This window comes from Carassius gibelio, chromosome B23 (assembly GCF_023724105.1).
Source record: "Carassius gibelio isolate Cgi1373 ecotype wild population from Czech Republic chromosome B23, carGib1.2-hapl.c, whole genome shotgun sequence".
NCBI classification, from domain to species: Eukaryota; Metazoa; Chordata; class Actinopteri; order Cypriniformes; family Cyprinidae; genus Carassius; species Carassius gibelio.
Window position 1 is genome coordinate 17,739,590 of NC_068418.1, and position 12,179 is coordinate 17,751,768.

General features: G+C 36.6%; 1 protein-coding gene across 4 annotated transcripts in view; it reads right to left on the reverse strand.

Moving 5' to 3' along the window:
- Window positions 1-12,179, reverse strand: part of LOC128011825 (adenylate cyclase type 6) — a 34,589-nt gene that overhangs the window by 7,920 nt on the left and 14,490 nt on the right. For all 4 annotated transcript variants that reach the window (XM_052594558.1, XM_052594560.1, XM_052594561.1 and 1 more), the window contains 7 exons: window positions 7,151-7,300; window positions 5,484-5,605; window positions 4,530-4,641; window positions 3,587-3,714; window positions 3,336-3,494; window positions 1,748-1,889; window positions 1,411-1,539 (listed from right to left, as the gene is read on the reverse strand). In XM_052594558.1, the coding sequence (XP_052450518.1) occupies window positions 1,411-1,539; window positions 1,748-1,889; window positions 3,336-3,494; window positions 3,587-3,714; window positions 4,530-4,641; window positions 5,484-5,605; window positions 7,151-7,300 (942 nt within the window). The remainder of the gene's footprint in view (window positions 1-1,410; window positions 1,540-1,747; window positions 1,890-3,335; window positions 3,495-3,586; window positions 3,715-4,529; window positions 4,642-5,483; window positions 5,606-7,150; window positions 7,301-12,179) is intronic.

Below are 12,179 nucleotides of genomic sequence, written 5' to 3' on the forward strand. Positions count from 1 at the left end.
CTAAGCATTCTTAAAACACGATAAATTTACTTGCAAACATATCTGTCTAAAAATATAATAACATACTGTTAAGTTTATATTATATAATATATATATTAAAAATAGGCAGCGACTATTTGCACTAAGTGTAAATAGCGATAGAGGCTATTTACATAGTGCAAATAGCAATTAGATGCTATTTACACTAAGTGAAAATAGCATATTTTCTTAGCGATGGATGCTATTTATTCTTAAGTGTAAACTTTTTGATTGTATACTTAATTTTCATTGAAAAATGCTTTTCTGATGTGATTTGAAAATTGAAAAGGGAGAAAAAAGTTTGCCATAAGGCAGATTCGAACCGGCAGCGATCATGTGAAAATATGCACAACACACATTTTCCCATCTGTGCCACTGCAGCTGACAGTTATTGATTGTCTTTTGTAATTTTGACTAGTTGGTGGGCGGAGTTTGTGTACATAGCTTCTCTCAACAAGGCGGGCTGTTTGCACTTCGTGTAAATAGACACTACATTAAAGAATATAGTATAAATAAAGAAATACAGATAAAATGTTTAATTAACAGTGTATTTGCATACATAGTATTAAAAATAATATATTGAAATAAGATTTTAATTATGTTTTCTCACCCCAGTGACAGATTTTTTTCATAAGAACCTCATGAATTCAAAACAAAATGTTGCATTATTCATTTCAAGGACGTTTATGTATTTTTACACAAAAATATTGATTAAGAACTATATAAATTTACTTGCAAGGCAAAACTAAGATAATACATTGTATTTTAGTTTATAGTATACTTTCAATATATTATATATTATGTAAACACACATAAAATGTTTTACATGTTATTTTAAAGAATATTTGGAAGGTGTTTTAAACTAATAGAGTTTTTCAATTTTTTTAACACATATATTTTGTATGTTTCAAATAAAATTTATTAAATAATTTTTAATTCAAGGTTCCTCACCTTATTTTTAACCAAATTTTATTAATTCATAAAATGTTGTTTAATATAATTTTAAAGATGTTTTTACATGAAATAATGATAAAAAAAAATAGTATGCCCATGCACAGAATAACAGAAATCTACTGGAAAGCCAATTCATTCTCTACAAATAAAAGATCAATTTTAAATAATGATCTTTGTTCCTATTGTGCACTTGTTCTTTTTCTATTAACACTGTATGACGCAATATTTATTTATCACGCTGTTACTGTCCCTGCTTTTTTTGTGTGACCCTGATGGAAATCTGAAAAGTCATCGCCTAGAAAGAGGAAAAAGCAATTCACACATAGGCACTGCCAAGCTCCGGAGAAAATTGCTTCAATTACAACTTGTTGCTACACTGCACTATAAAGAAGTGCAGGGGAGATCAGACGGCGTGAGAGCGGATGGAGCGGACCTCACCATCTGTCTGAAGACTTTGGAATCTTTAGTCCTGGAGAAAGATCTGTCAGGAACCCACCGCGACGTCAGACCCTCTGAAGAGTTGGCTCTAGCACGCTGCATCTTAGCCATCATTGCTTTTTCCTCTTTCTGCAAGAAAATTTTGGCACAAGGACACACACAGGAAATTAAACCGTACTCCAGCAAACTCAAATAAATAGAAACTTTATTGATCCCCAAAGGGAAATTCATTAATTTGTATCAAGGCACAACAAAACACAGCCTTCACCTCCAAACATTATGCAACAGCACTGACGTTTTTGTATAAACAATGTCCATATGATTACATTTGACTGACCCTTTTTTGACTGCAGCCCAGGACAAAAAACGTCTCTATGTTGTTGTCTTTCAAGTATGCATTTCTCTCCCCTCCAAAACCTGGCTCCACTTCATAGTCACCATTTAAATACTGCAGTGTGGCTTTGGTGATGTGGATCCGCCTGTAAACATTCACAACACTTGTAGGAGTTTTGATACGAAAAGGAATATTTCACCAAATAAATGAAAACTTGCTGCAAATTTACTCACCCTAAAGCCATCCAAGACATAGATGAGTTTGTTTTTCATAGAAACAATTGTTAAAATGTAGCATTACATCACTTGCTGCAGAGAACGGGCGCCATCAGAATGAGAATACAAACAGCAGATAAAAACATAATAATTCACAAGTATAAATACGATCGCCTATTCCACAATAACACTTCTTCATGTGAACAAGCCCTTCCAAATCCACCAACATGTGTGTTTAGAAATATTTTAAAGGTGCAGTGTGTCATTTTTAGCGGCATCTAGCTAAAACCAACGGCTTAGTGCCCCGCTCACCCCTCCCTTTATAGAAGCTACGGTGGATGACACCGGTAAAGATGTCATCGGTAAAGAGAGCAGAGAGCAAGTCGATTTCTTTACAAAGGTAAATCAAGGACTTATATTTACTTAATTACTAAATAAATCAATGTTATTGACAGTGTTAATGTACTTGTTCATCATTGTGTCAGTGTTATATTTGCAAAACAATAAAGTGACAGAACGCGCTCTGTAGCAGTTTGTCCGTTTAGGGCCACTGTACAAACAAAATGGCGACTTCCATGTAAGGGGACCCGTGATGTAAGTAGATATAATTAGCTCAATCTAAGGTTATAAAAGCATAACGGTTCATTAAGAACTTTATACACCTCTGAAAACATAGTTATATATATTACATTGCATTTATGTAAATAGATCATTGTAAATCTATAGCTCAATTGGTAGAGCATTGTGCTATGGTTGGGGGTTCGATTCCCCGGGAACACATGATAGGTAAAAATTGATAACCTGAATGCACTGTAAGTCGCTTTGGATAAATGTGTCTGCTAAATGCATACATTTAACTTAATTTAAATATAACACATTGCACCTTTAAACTCTTTTTGCTTGTAAACAGTGCTTAATCTGTGAATAATTCCCTTCTGATTTGGACAAGCTGACTATTTTCACTGGAGAAAGCAATATTATGGATAGAGGACACTTATTTAAGACGAAAGTGAAGGCTTAAAGTTAAAATCGTATTAATGATGGATTTGTTTATTATAAACACTCAGCTTTTCACTTTTTCACATAAGATACTAAATGATGGAATAAAGTCAAGTGGACTGTTTGCACTCTCATTCTGACGGCACCCATTCACTACAGAGGATCCATTGGTGAGCAAGTGATGAAATGCTTCATTTCTCCAAATCTCAAAATACAAATGCATCTGCATTTTTGAAGGCCTGAGAGTGAACACATTTTAGGCAGATTTTCATGTTTGGGTGAACTACTCTAACCCAAATCTCTACATCTTTTATAGCCAACTTTGAACAGAAAAGGTATTACTGATCACATTTTTGATGAGTGGTGTTCACTTTTACCCTGCTTGACCTCCCGCCTCCATCTGGTTAGCCAGTGTGACATCGTTGGACCAGACATCAAACTGCCATTTGCGTAGGCCGAGCACCCCGCAGTGCACACGGCCGCTATGTATTCCCACGCGCATGTTCACGTTCACTCCTGTGACCTCTCGCACCAATCTGCACATGTAGCAACACGCATGCGTTTTAATTGAAAAATGTGTTGATGAGGAAGAGAGATCGATATAGAAAGTGATGTGAAGAACACGTACGAGATGGCCTCAATCATGTCCACTCCCATCTCCACACAGCAGTGTGCGTGATCTGCCCTTGCCTCCGGAAGTCCAGACACACAGTAATAACAGTCTCCCAGGATCTTGATCCGCAGACAGTGGTTTTCCTAAGAATTCAGACATAACACAGCACATTTATGCAACCAATATTGCGGAAATCCTCCCTAATCGGATGTTATGATGCTAAGCCTAACCATATAGTAAGTACATGCAGTTAATTAATATTACTCAGTACTTAAATGTATAATTACACTCTAACAAGGACACCTTAAAATAAAGTGTAACCACATTTAATTGTGCATGTTCATTGCCTATTTTTTTACATAAAGATTATATTTGCTGTCATCTCGCACTCACATAAAGCTGATCTTTAAAAACACTATTAAATAATCAATAACTATAATAAATGTAAACTGCAAATGTCAAAATAATTATCCATACTTTACATGACATGTTATGATAAACTTATGATTCACTTCTAGCATTTAAAACAACTGATTGTTAGCATGCTTTATTTAAAAAGAATTTAAACAAAGCTGTATAAACTTTATAAATATTATTTAGGCAAAAAGGCACATTGATTTATTCATTCGTGTATGCACAACAAATGGTATACATTTTATTATTGCCATTTTAAAAGTTACTATTTATTAGCTTGTTAATACTAACCACAGAACTTGGCACGTTGTTAGTGGTTAGACTGTAAAAATTACTTTGCAATGAGTTTTTTTACTTGACTTTTTTCCAAGTAAAACATCAAAATTTTTAAAACAATATAAATTATATTAGAATAATTTACCTGGTTTTAAACTTGTTTATATTTGAAGTGAAAAATCTGTTATATATCTACTGATACTACTACTATCAGTTTAACTCATTAACACTCAGTAACACTTAAAATGAATTCATGTTGTCCACTTACCCAAGCCAATTTATCAAAGCGAGCAAAAAGCTCATTCAGGGTCATCACAAGCTCCTGAGCCGTGCACTGAGATGCCAAACTGGTGAAGCCCTCGATGTCCGCAAACAGGATACTGTTGCGTGAACAGACAGAGAAAATGAGGTCAATAATCACCAAGCACCTTGTCTGGGTCACTGAAGTTGGTTTTATGGGCTAACCGAGAAAAAACATTGATTCAGTTCACTTTCTGAATAGAGGGTGGCCACTCTCAATTCTTCAGTCTATCCTTCAATTAGAAAAAGCACGACTCGGCTGGTGTCCTTAAAGGCTTCCTAGCCATGAGGAGGATAGATGGTCATCAACTACAATTTAAGACCTGACAGAATGGACACACGGTACAGGCGCATTATCGTGCAACAACAGATGGCACTGCTGCCTTCATAAATGGCTGATAAAATTCACAACATTTGGAAAGCAGGATCCCGACACAGTCTGTGACATTTAGCATTTGCACACATCCAGATGCTTTGAGCTGGCTAGGATTATGCAGGACAACATGTGGTATTCCACACGCTCCAAACTTGTAACAGAATTACTAAAGTTGATTACATGTCATTTCACGCAACTTGCTGTTAATTGACTGCGTAACTTCTGCTACAACATAACAAGCAGCCATAACCCAACTTGACCCTCAGAGAAGAGGAAAAAAAAAGAAAAGACAGAAAAGTCACGTCTCAAGGACTAGCGAGTACGCTAATCTGCGTTTAAGCATTCAGCATCGCTTCAGCCTTGGGAAAGATAACCTTAAGCGGTATCTGTGTCTAATGTGTCTGTGTTTTATCCAGACTTGTCGCCGGCTTCAATCACGTGGAGCCTGAGTGTTATAACACTGCCGGTTCTCATACTGGAGGTGTGAGGACAACATTGGCACCCGTATCTGTATGACACCATGTGCTGGTCTTGGCATTTGTGTACCTGACGTTGTCATGCTTCTGGATGTAGATCTTGTGGAACATCATATCCTCTTTCTTAGCGTTGATGTCCGCCTTCATCTCCATGGCGACGTGCCTTGGCAACACAGAGAGCAGCAGGCGCTCCTGGATCAGGTTTGAGATGACACCAGTGAGCATGTGTACACATACACGGATATGTGGAGAGTAATAACGTTTGGTTTTTTGTGATAAACTTTCAAGATTTTAGGGGATTAAATACTCAAACATAGATATGCACAATACATATGTATGCAGATATCTATCTATCTACACATGTATGTATACGTATGAAAATAAAGTTTTTCTTTTTATACACACACACACACACATACAAGCACAAGCTCACACGTCTGAGGAGCCATACAAGCCATAATTCATTCCGGCACTCTCACACACTTACATTCTCCATTCATATACATACATTTTTGCTTTCACACACTTACATTCTCCATTCATATACATACATTTCTACTCTCACACACACGCACACACACACACATTATCCTTTCACATGCATATATATATATAAATATATATATAATGTTTGTATGTCTGAAGAAAATATGAGTATGTAAGAGAGGAATGTATGTATGTGTGTGAGAGAGAGAGTATAGTGGAAACGGAAGGCAGGGTAGGCGCGATCAGGGTCACTAGGACAGGTCTTGATCTGCATGACTGAGGCGGCCGCAGAAGTATTTCAGCAAGCTATTTATTTTAATATTTTTTTCATTCATAATATTACATAGTGAAAAGGTTACATGGCCTCGTCTATTGAGCGAGTTGTGATTGAGGATGCGGGCTCAGCCGCAGTCGTGTTGCCAGACACGCATATTATATGTGCATATGGATTATTAATTCTTTAAAAAAATCTTAATTTAGGAAGTAAATAAAGTGGGAGGTTGCAAGTTTGGGACAGCAATATCTTAATATTAAAAATATAAAATAAATGAAATAAAATGTATGCATTTAGCAGACGCTTTTATCCACATTGCATTCAAGCTAACAATTTTCTCCTGACATGTGTTCCCTGGGATTCAAACCCCCAACCTTGCGCTTGCTATCGCAATGTGATACCACTTGAGCTACAAGATTTGGAAGCAGAAATGCTAAAATAGTATTTTAGCATACTTTTTTTATCTTTATATAGATAGACAGAGAGAGAGAGAGACTTTTCACTAAATTTTACAATCACTGGACACTTATATCTAGCCAATGCAATATTTCACACTAGAAGAAACTTATATTAAATGTCAAATATCTATCTATCTATATACATATACATACATATATATATATACACATATATATATATATACACATACACACACACACACACACATACACACATATATATATATATATATTTTACTATAAGACTATATGTGAAAACAAATCTCTAGGACTAGAATAACATTTTTCAAGACTTGCTTTTATAGTCATATTGCTATTATTAACTTGACACAATGTTTAAAAGCTTTGTGTCTGGCTGAAGCAGTGGCGCTTTAAAGGAGGAATTTAAAGTTGTAACTTTCTCACCCGGTTTTACTAAGAGCTAAAGCACAGCATGTTATCAGCATGCTTCATGCACATTCATGAGGTAAACAAGTGTCAGGCGGGTAGGTGTGTTTGTTTACTCAAGAGCTTGCCAACCTGCTGCTGGTTCTCTCTCTGAAGGTGTATTCTGGCTTGGATGTATCCTCTGGTCTCCTTGAAGGCCTGTCTCTGAGACACCTCTGCTGGGTAGTGTGTGCAGATGCCAATGATGTTGGTGCACAGGAAAATCATCGCATTGGCACATAACTGCACAGAGAATATGAGAAGAGGAATCAAATGAGGAATTTTGGATGTGAGATGTGAGTTAAGCTTGACTATTTTTGTTTGCAATCCATGGTAGAGATCACCACAGGTCTCACTTTGCTTTAAAGGTGGGCGTAGACATGATTTTTTTTAGCTGAATTTTGGATGAATTTTATAGACTTGGTTCATGATTATTATCCAGGCCATTTAAGTTCAATTAAAGTTGTACTTTCATAACACACGTGGTTTTCTGACTAACATATTAATTGACTATGGTCTGGATAAATCAAATGAAATATTTTTTAATAAATTGAATACAATTATTTAATAGTAAAATACAAAATTGTTATTTTGTATTTTACTATGTTAATATTTTAAAAATATTATGGTAATATTTTTTCCATATTTTAAATAATTAATTAAAATTTTAGATTTTGATGGGACTTGATTTCTGTGTATGTTAACCACACACACACACAACATATAAAGAAACAAAGAAACATCTGTTTGGCGTATAAAAAGATAGACTCAGTCAGCCAATAGTTAATCTTTTCCAGTTCAGAGGGAAACCAAGAAAGATTTATGTCTTTCTAATTTAACCATGTTTGGCTCCATATCACAAACATTTTTGGACTTATTTAATGGCAAAAAGGTGACTCGTGTCTTAAATGTCCTCACTTATTAACTTCAATCCACTTAATCTATGAGCATCTATCAGGAATAAACACGAAACAGCCATGAACTTCACAGAGTTGGGGTGAGGTACTGAGGGCTGTCAGCATTCAAGCTAAAATCAATCATACGAAATTTCAGGGATTTATAAGAAAAGAAATTCGAACTCCAACAGAGTGTGGAAAGATTCTGTATCAAAAGACATACTGCATGAATCAAGTTGCTTCCCAACGCCTGGCAATCCATATCTCTGAAAAGCGAACAGTGGAAAAAAGTTTTTGTCCAGAAGTAAAAGTCAAAACACTTCATCCCTCTTTCCTCCAGCAACAGCCAGTTTCCTGCACGTTTATCAGCGCGAAAAAGAAATATTGATTCTTACGAACCAATCACTGAAGCTGCTTATCATTTTCAATCATTATTCAGCATTTCAGTGCCATCAGCAGTGGACATTTAAACAAACACAACACAAAGTGCACAGAAATGGCCCACACAGCTGAAGACCAATGAATGTAATAGTATAAGGTGCTAGGGCTACTTTCTACTGTAATATGAAAAGCATCCAGTAACCAGCTTTGTGTTTCAGGTCTTTTATCTCTAGATCACTACAAGTATCTGGGCATTAGATGGTATGCGGTCGAACCTGTGTGTTTAAGAGAAATGAAGATGGTTTGCAGTTTTACTGCAAATGGTTTCTGAGAATTGCGCAATGGGTATATTAAAGAAGGCAAGTTAATCTTACAAGAACATTTGCAGGTCACGTCACAACAAATGATAGACTATTTTAAGACCATTAAACACATGTCTCCACCATTTATTAAATGCTAATTCCTGATGCTTGAGTTCTGCTTCATGTGAACAAAGCTCCAGAGATTATGTCATGTCCTCGCTCTTCCTGGTATCCTGATGTTATCGGGTTTACATGGTCATAACGTGAGTTGAAATATTGAATATGGCAGTGAACACACAAAGTCAATATGTGATTATCACATGTAAGAGTACTCTTCTACAATCCACAACCCCAAGCAAACAGTAATCATTTTCTTTCAGTCAGAAGCAGTTTGCCTGAGAGAATTTGTTGAGGGCCATTTCTCTGAAACGAGCGTTTTCTTCTTTGGCGAAGAGGAACGGTCTTTATTTATCCACTTGACAAGAAATGGCACGGCAGAGCTTCAGAAAAATAGCTCCACTCCCTCTTTCAAGTGCCCCTAGAGTGAATGTGAAAACATCTTCAGATTTTAGAGTTCAGGGAGAAAAGCCAGGCCCATCAGGCATCCATTTGCTCTGATGGTTTGCGTAATATTAGCATTAAGGTGGGTTGTGTGGTCCATTAGCACGAGTTTTCCGAAACTAGAAAAGGCAGGACTCGTTAACACCAACGGTCCAAACCACAGAGCTGATTAAACATGGAAAATGTTGGGATGTGGCCACAAACACGACAGATTGCTAATTCTCCATGTGTGGCCACACTAGTCAAGCAAAGTACTACTAGAATATTTGATTCCTCTTTGATCAATCTCCCACAGAATTCCTCACATTCCTCATTATGTGAAAACTGCGATATTTTTTCAGAATATTCATCAATTTGATGAATAAAATTCAAAAGAACAACATTTTTTGACCAAAAACACCATCAACAGTTAGCACTAGTATAAACTGCAACAAGCCCCAGTTTTATTTGTGTACCATCCAATAAGCAGCAGCCCCCTCAATTCATCTACATCACACAGACTGAGAGCAGATCATATCAGTAAATTTAAAAAAAGCGGTTGACATTTGAGCTGACAGATCTGACAGAACAAATGTCACATGCTTTTACCTCACAGCAAAACTGATTAAATGAGACTGTCAGATCATTCACTGAACAGTGCGCGCGCGCGCGTGTGTGTGTGTGTGTGTGAGAGACAATGAGTCACACATGGAGCAGTCGGCCTCTGTGTTAGATGACTGTGTTTAGAAATGTCATCGAATAAAGACACTGCTGTTTTAATAAATCCTCATAATAAAGCTGACCTGAACTGACAAGCATAAAGCCAAACCAGACTTTCCAAATCCACATGAACATGTGAAACCTTCTCTTACACTTGAGAGTAAGAATTTGTATACAGTACACACAATTTCTGCATTTGTCCCATAACATACCGCTCACAGTGTTGTTGACACACATTGTATGGAGCAGGGCTGGTGTGGCAAGAGTGAGGGATGATGGGATTTTATTCTTTAACAGGGACTCTTCCTATCAAAGAGTCTAAACATTGTCTTATAAGGTGGTAAACCAAACTTCCTTCTGCTTATATAGCAGAATTTAGCTGTGCCACAAGGTTAGCAAATGTGAAGGAAATACAGGAAAGTTTGAGAAACAGAAAGAAATCTAGACTAACAATAGAAATATTTATACTCCGTGTGTGTTCAAGAGAAGCTCTTGCCATCTCCTCTGAATGATGCAGATATATTTCACTGGCTATGAAGTTATTACATGTTTCATTACAATGAAATAATGACGGCATTTAGGATTTAAACGTGCTGTGGGCTCACATGATTCAGGACAAGAGCAGAAACACATCCAGATGTTGTTGCTGTCTTGGCAACCGCAAGTTGAAAACATCAAGTTATATGGGGAGTGGTGTCACTTCCAGACGATTAACTTTGTCAAACATGACTTGCGCTAGGGTGGATTTCCTCTCAGTTCACTTTGTCACTTTGTTGGAACAAAGGAAGTAATGAAGAAGGGAAGAAATGAAAAATAAATAACGAAAAAAAATGGAAGAAAAAAAAGAGCAAAAAGGAAGGGGAATTTTTTTTTTCTTTGTTAAATTGTTTTAGTTTCTCCAATCAATTGTCTTCTCGATCGAGCAGCTATAACGTTAACAATGAGCTGCTCCTAACAATGTACACACTCCGAAAATTATAGTAAGGTATAGTAAGGTATTTTGGGCTGAAACTTAAGACACACTCTGGGGACACCCAAGACCAATATTACATCTTCTAAAAAAAAAAGGGGGGGGGGCAAAATGGGTGCTCTTTAAAATAATAAATGTGTTTTTTAATGAATTTCCATTAATGAAGGAAGGCACAAAGAAAAGTAAAGAAATGGAGAGGAAAGGAAAGGAAGAAAATTTTAAAGATTAAAATAAAGAGTGAAATCAAGGAAGATAGGAAGACAAGTGAAAAAGCAAAGGAAACTAAAGGGAAGGAAAGAAATGGAATGGAAAAAGTAACAGAAAGAAAAAGAAAAAGAAAGATTGGGACTTGGACTTTGGTCTTTTTTGGCACTGATCTAAGTTATAGTTTGGGCCAAGATAAAATTGGTCTCAGCTGAGCAGTGAAAAATGACACCAAACACAAAGGGCTCAGCTAATCTGGACCAAGGCCATGCAATACATAAATAAAGAAATACTTCTGAAACATGATTTTAGAACATAAATGCATTTCTCTCAGAGACGAAGGGAGATTTTCAAAACAAAGCCATATGCTAATGGCCCTCTTCATCAAACATCTTCCCTAATAGGATAATCTGGAAAACAATCATTTGGAGAATTCAATTTTTTTTTTTTTAAGAACCCCACCCATATAGCAGCTCAGTCCTGACACAATACCACAAAGCTTCCTCAAGGAAGAACGTGATGTGTTGTCATTCAGTGCTGTGAGCTAAAGACTCCTGAAAGCCCTCGAGCTATAGAGACCCTCAACACGCTCTCAGAGACAGAAACACTGATTACCAGCTCTTGACCTCCTTCTATGACATCTCAGCACTCCAAATGCCTCACTAGAGCCATTTCACACTAGACACGTGTGAACTGCTTTCGCTTACACAAGTGGACATGGACATAACACTTAAACATTGAATGGTAGGTTTTTAGTTGTGTGTTTTAGATTTATGTGCTGTCATCTTCCTCATGATTTGCCTGATTTGTCTGATATTGAATCTAATGCACAAAACATACAGTGGGACACAGCTACTCTGATTCCCAAAAGAATGGGCTAGTTCTTTCAGTGAAAACAATAAAATCAATCATTTTAAATGCTACAAGTCAATTTAGGCATACCAACAGTATTACTTAAAAGCATGAACAATGCATATACATTTTTGGGAACTGCTAAAGAGTTTCATATAACAGTGTTATCAAATTATTAATGCAACATGACTCCTCAGGGTCGCCTACATCAGGAATCTTTTAGATGCCATGAATCCTTTCTTGTGCAAGAGACCACC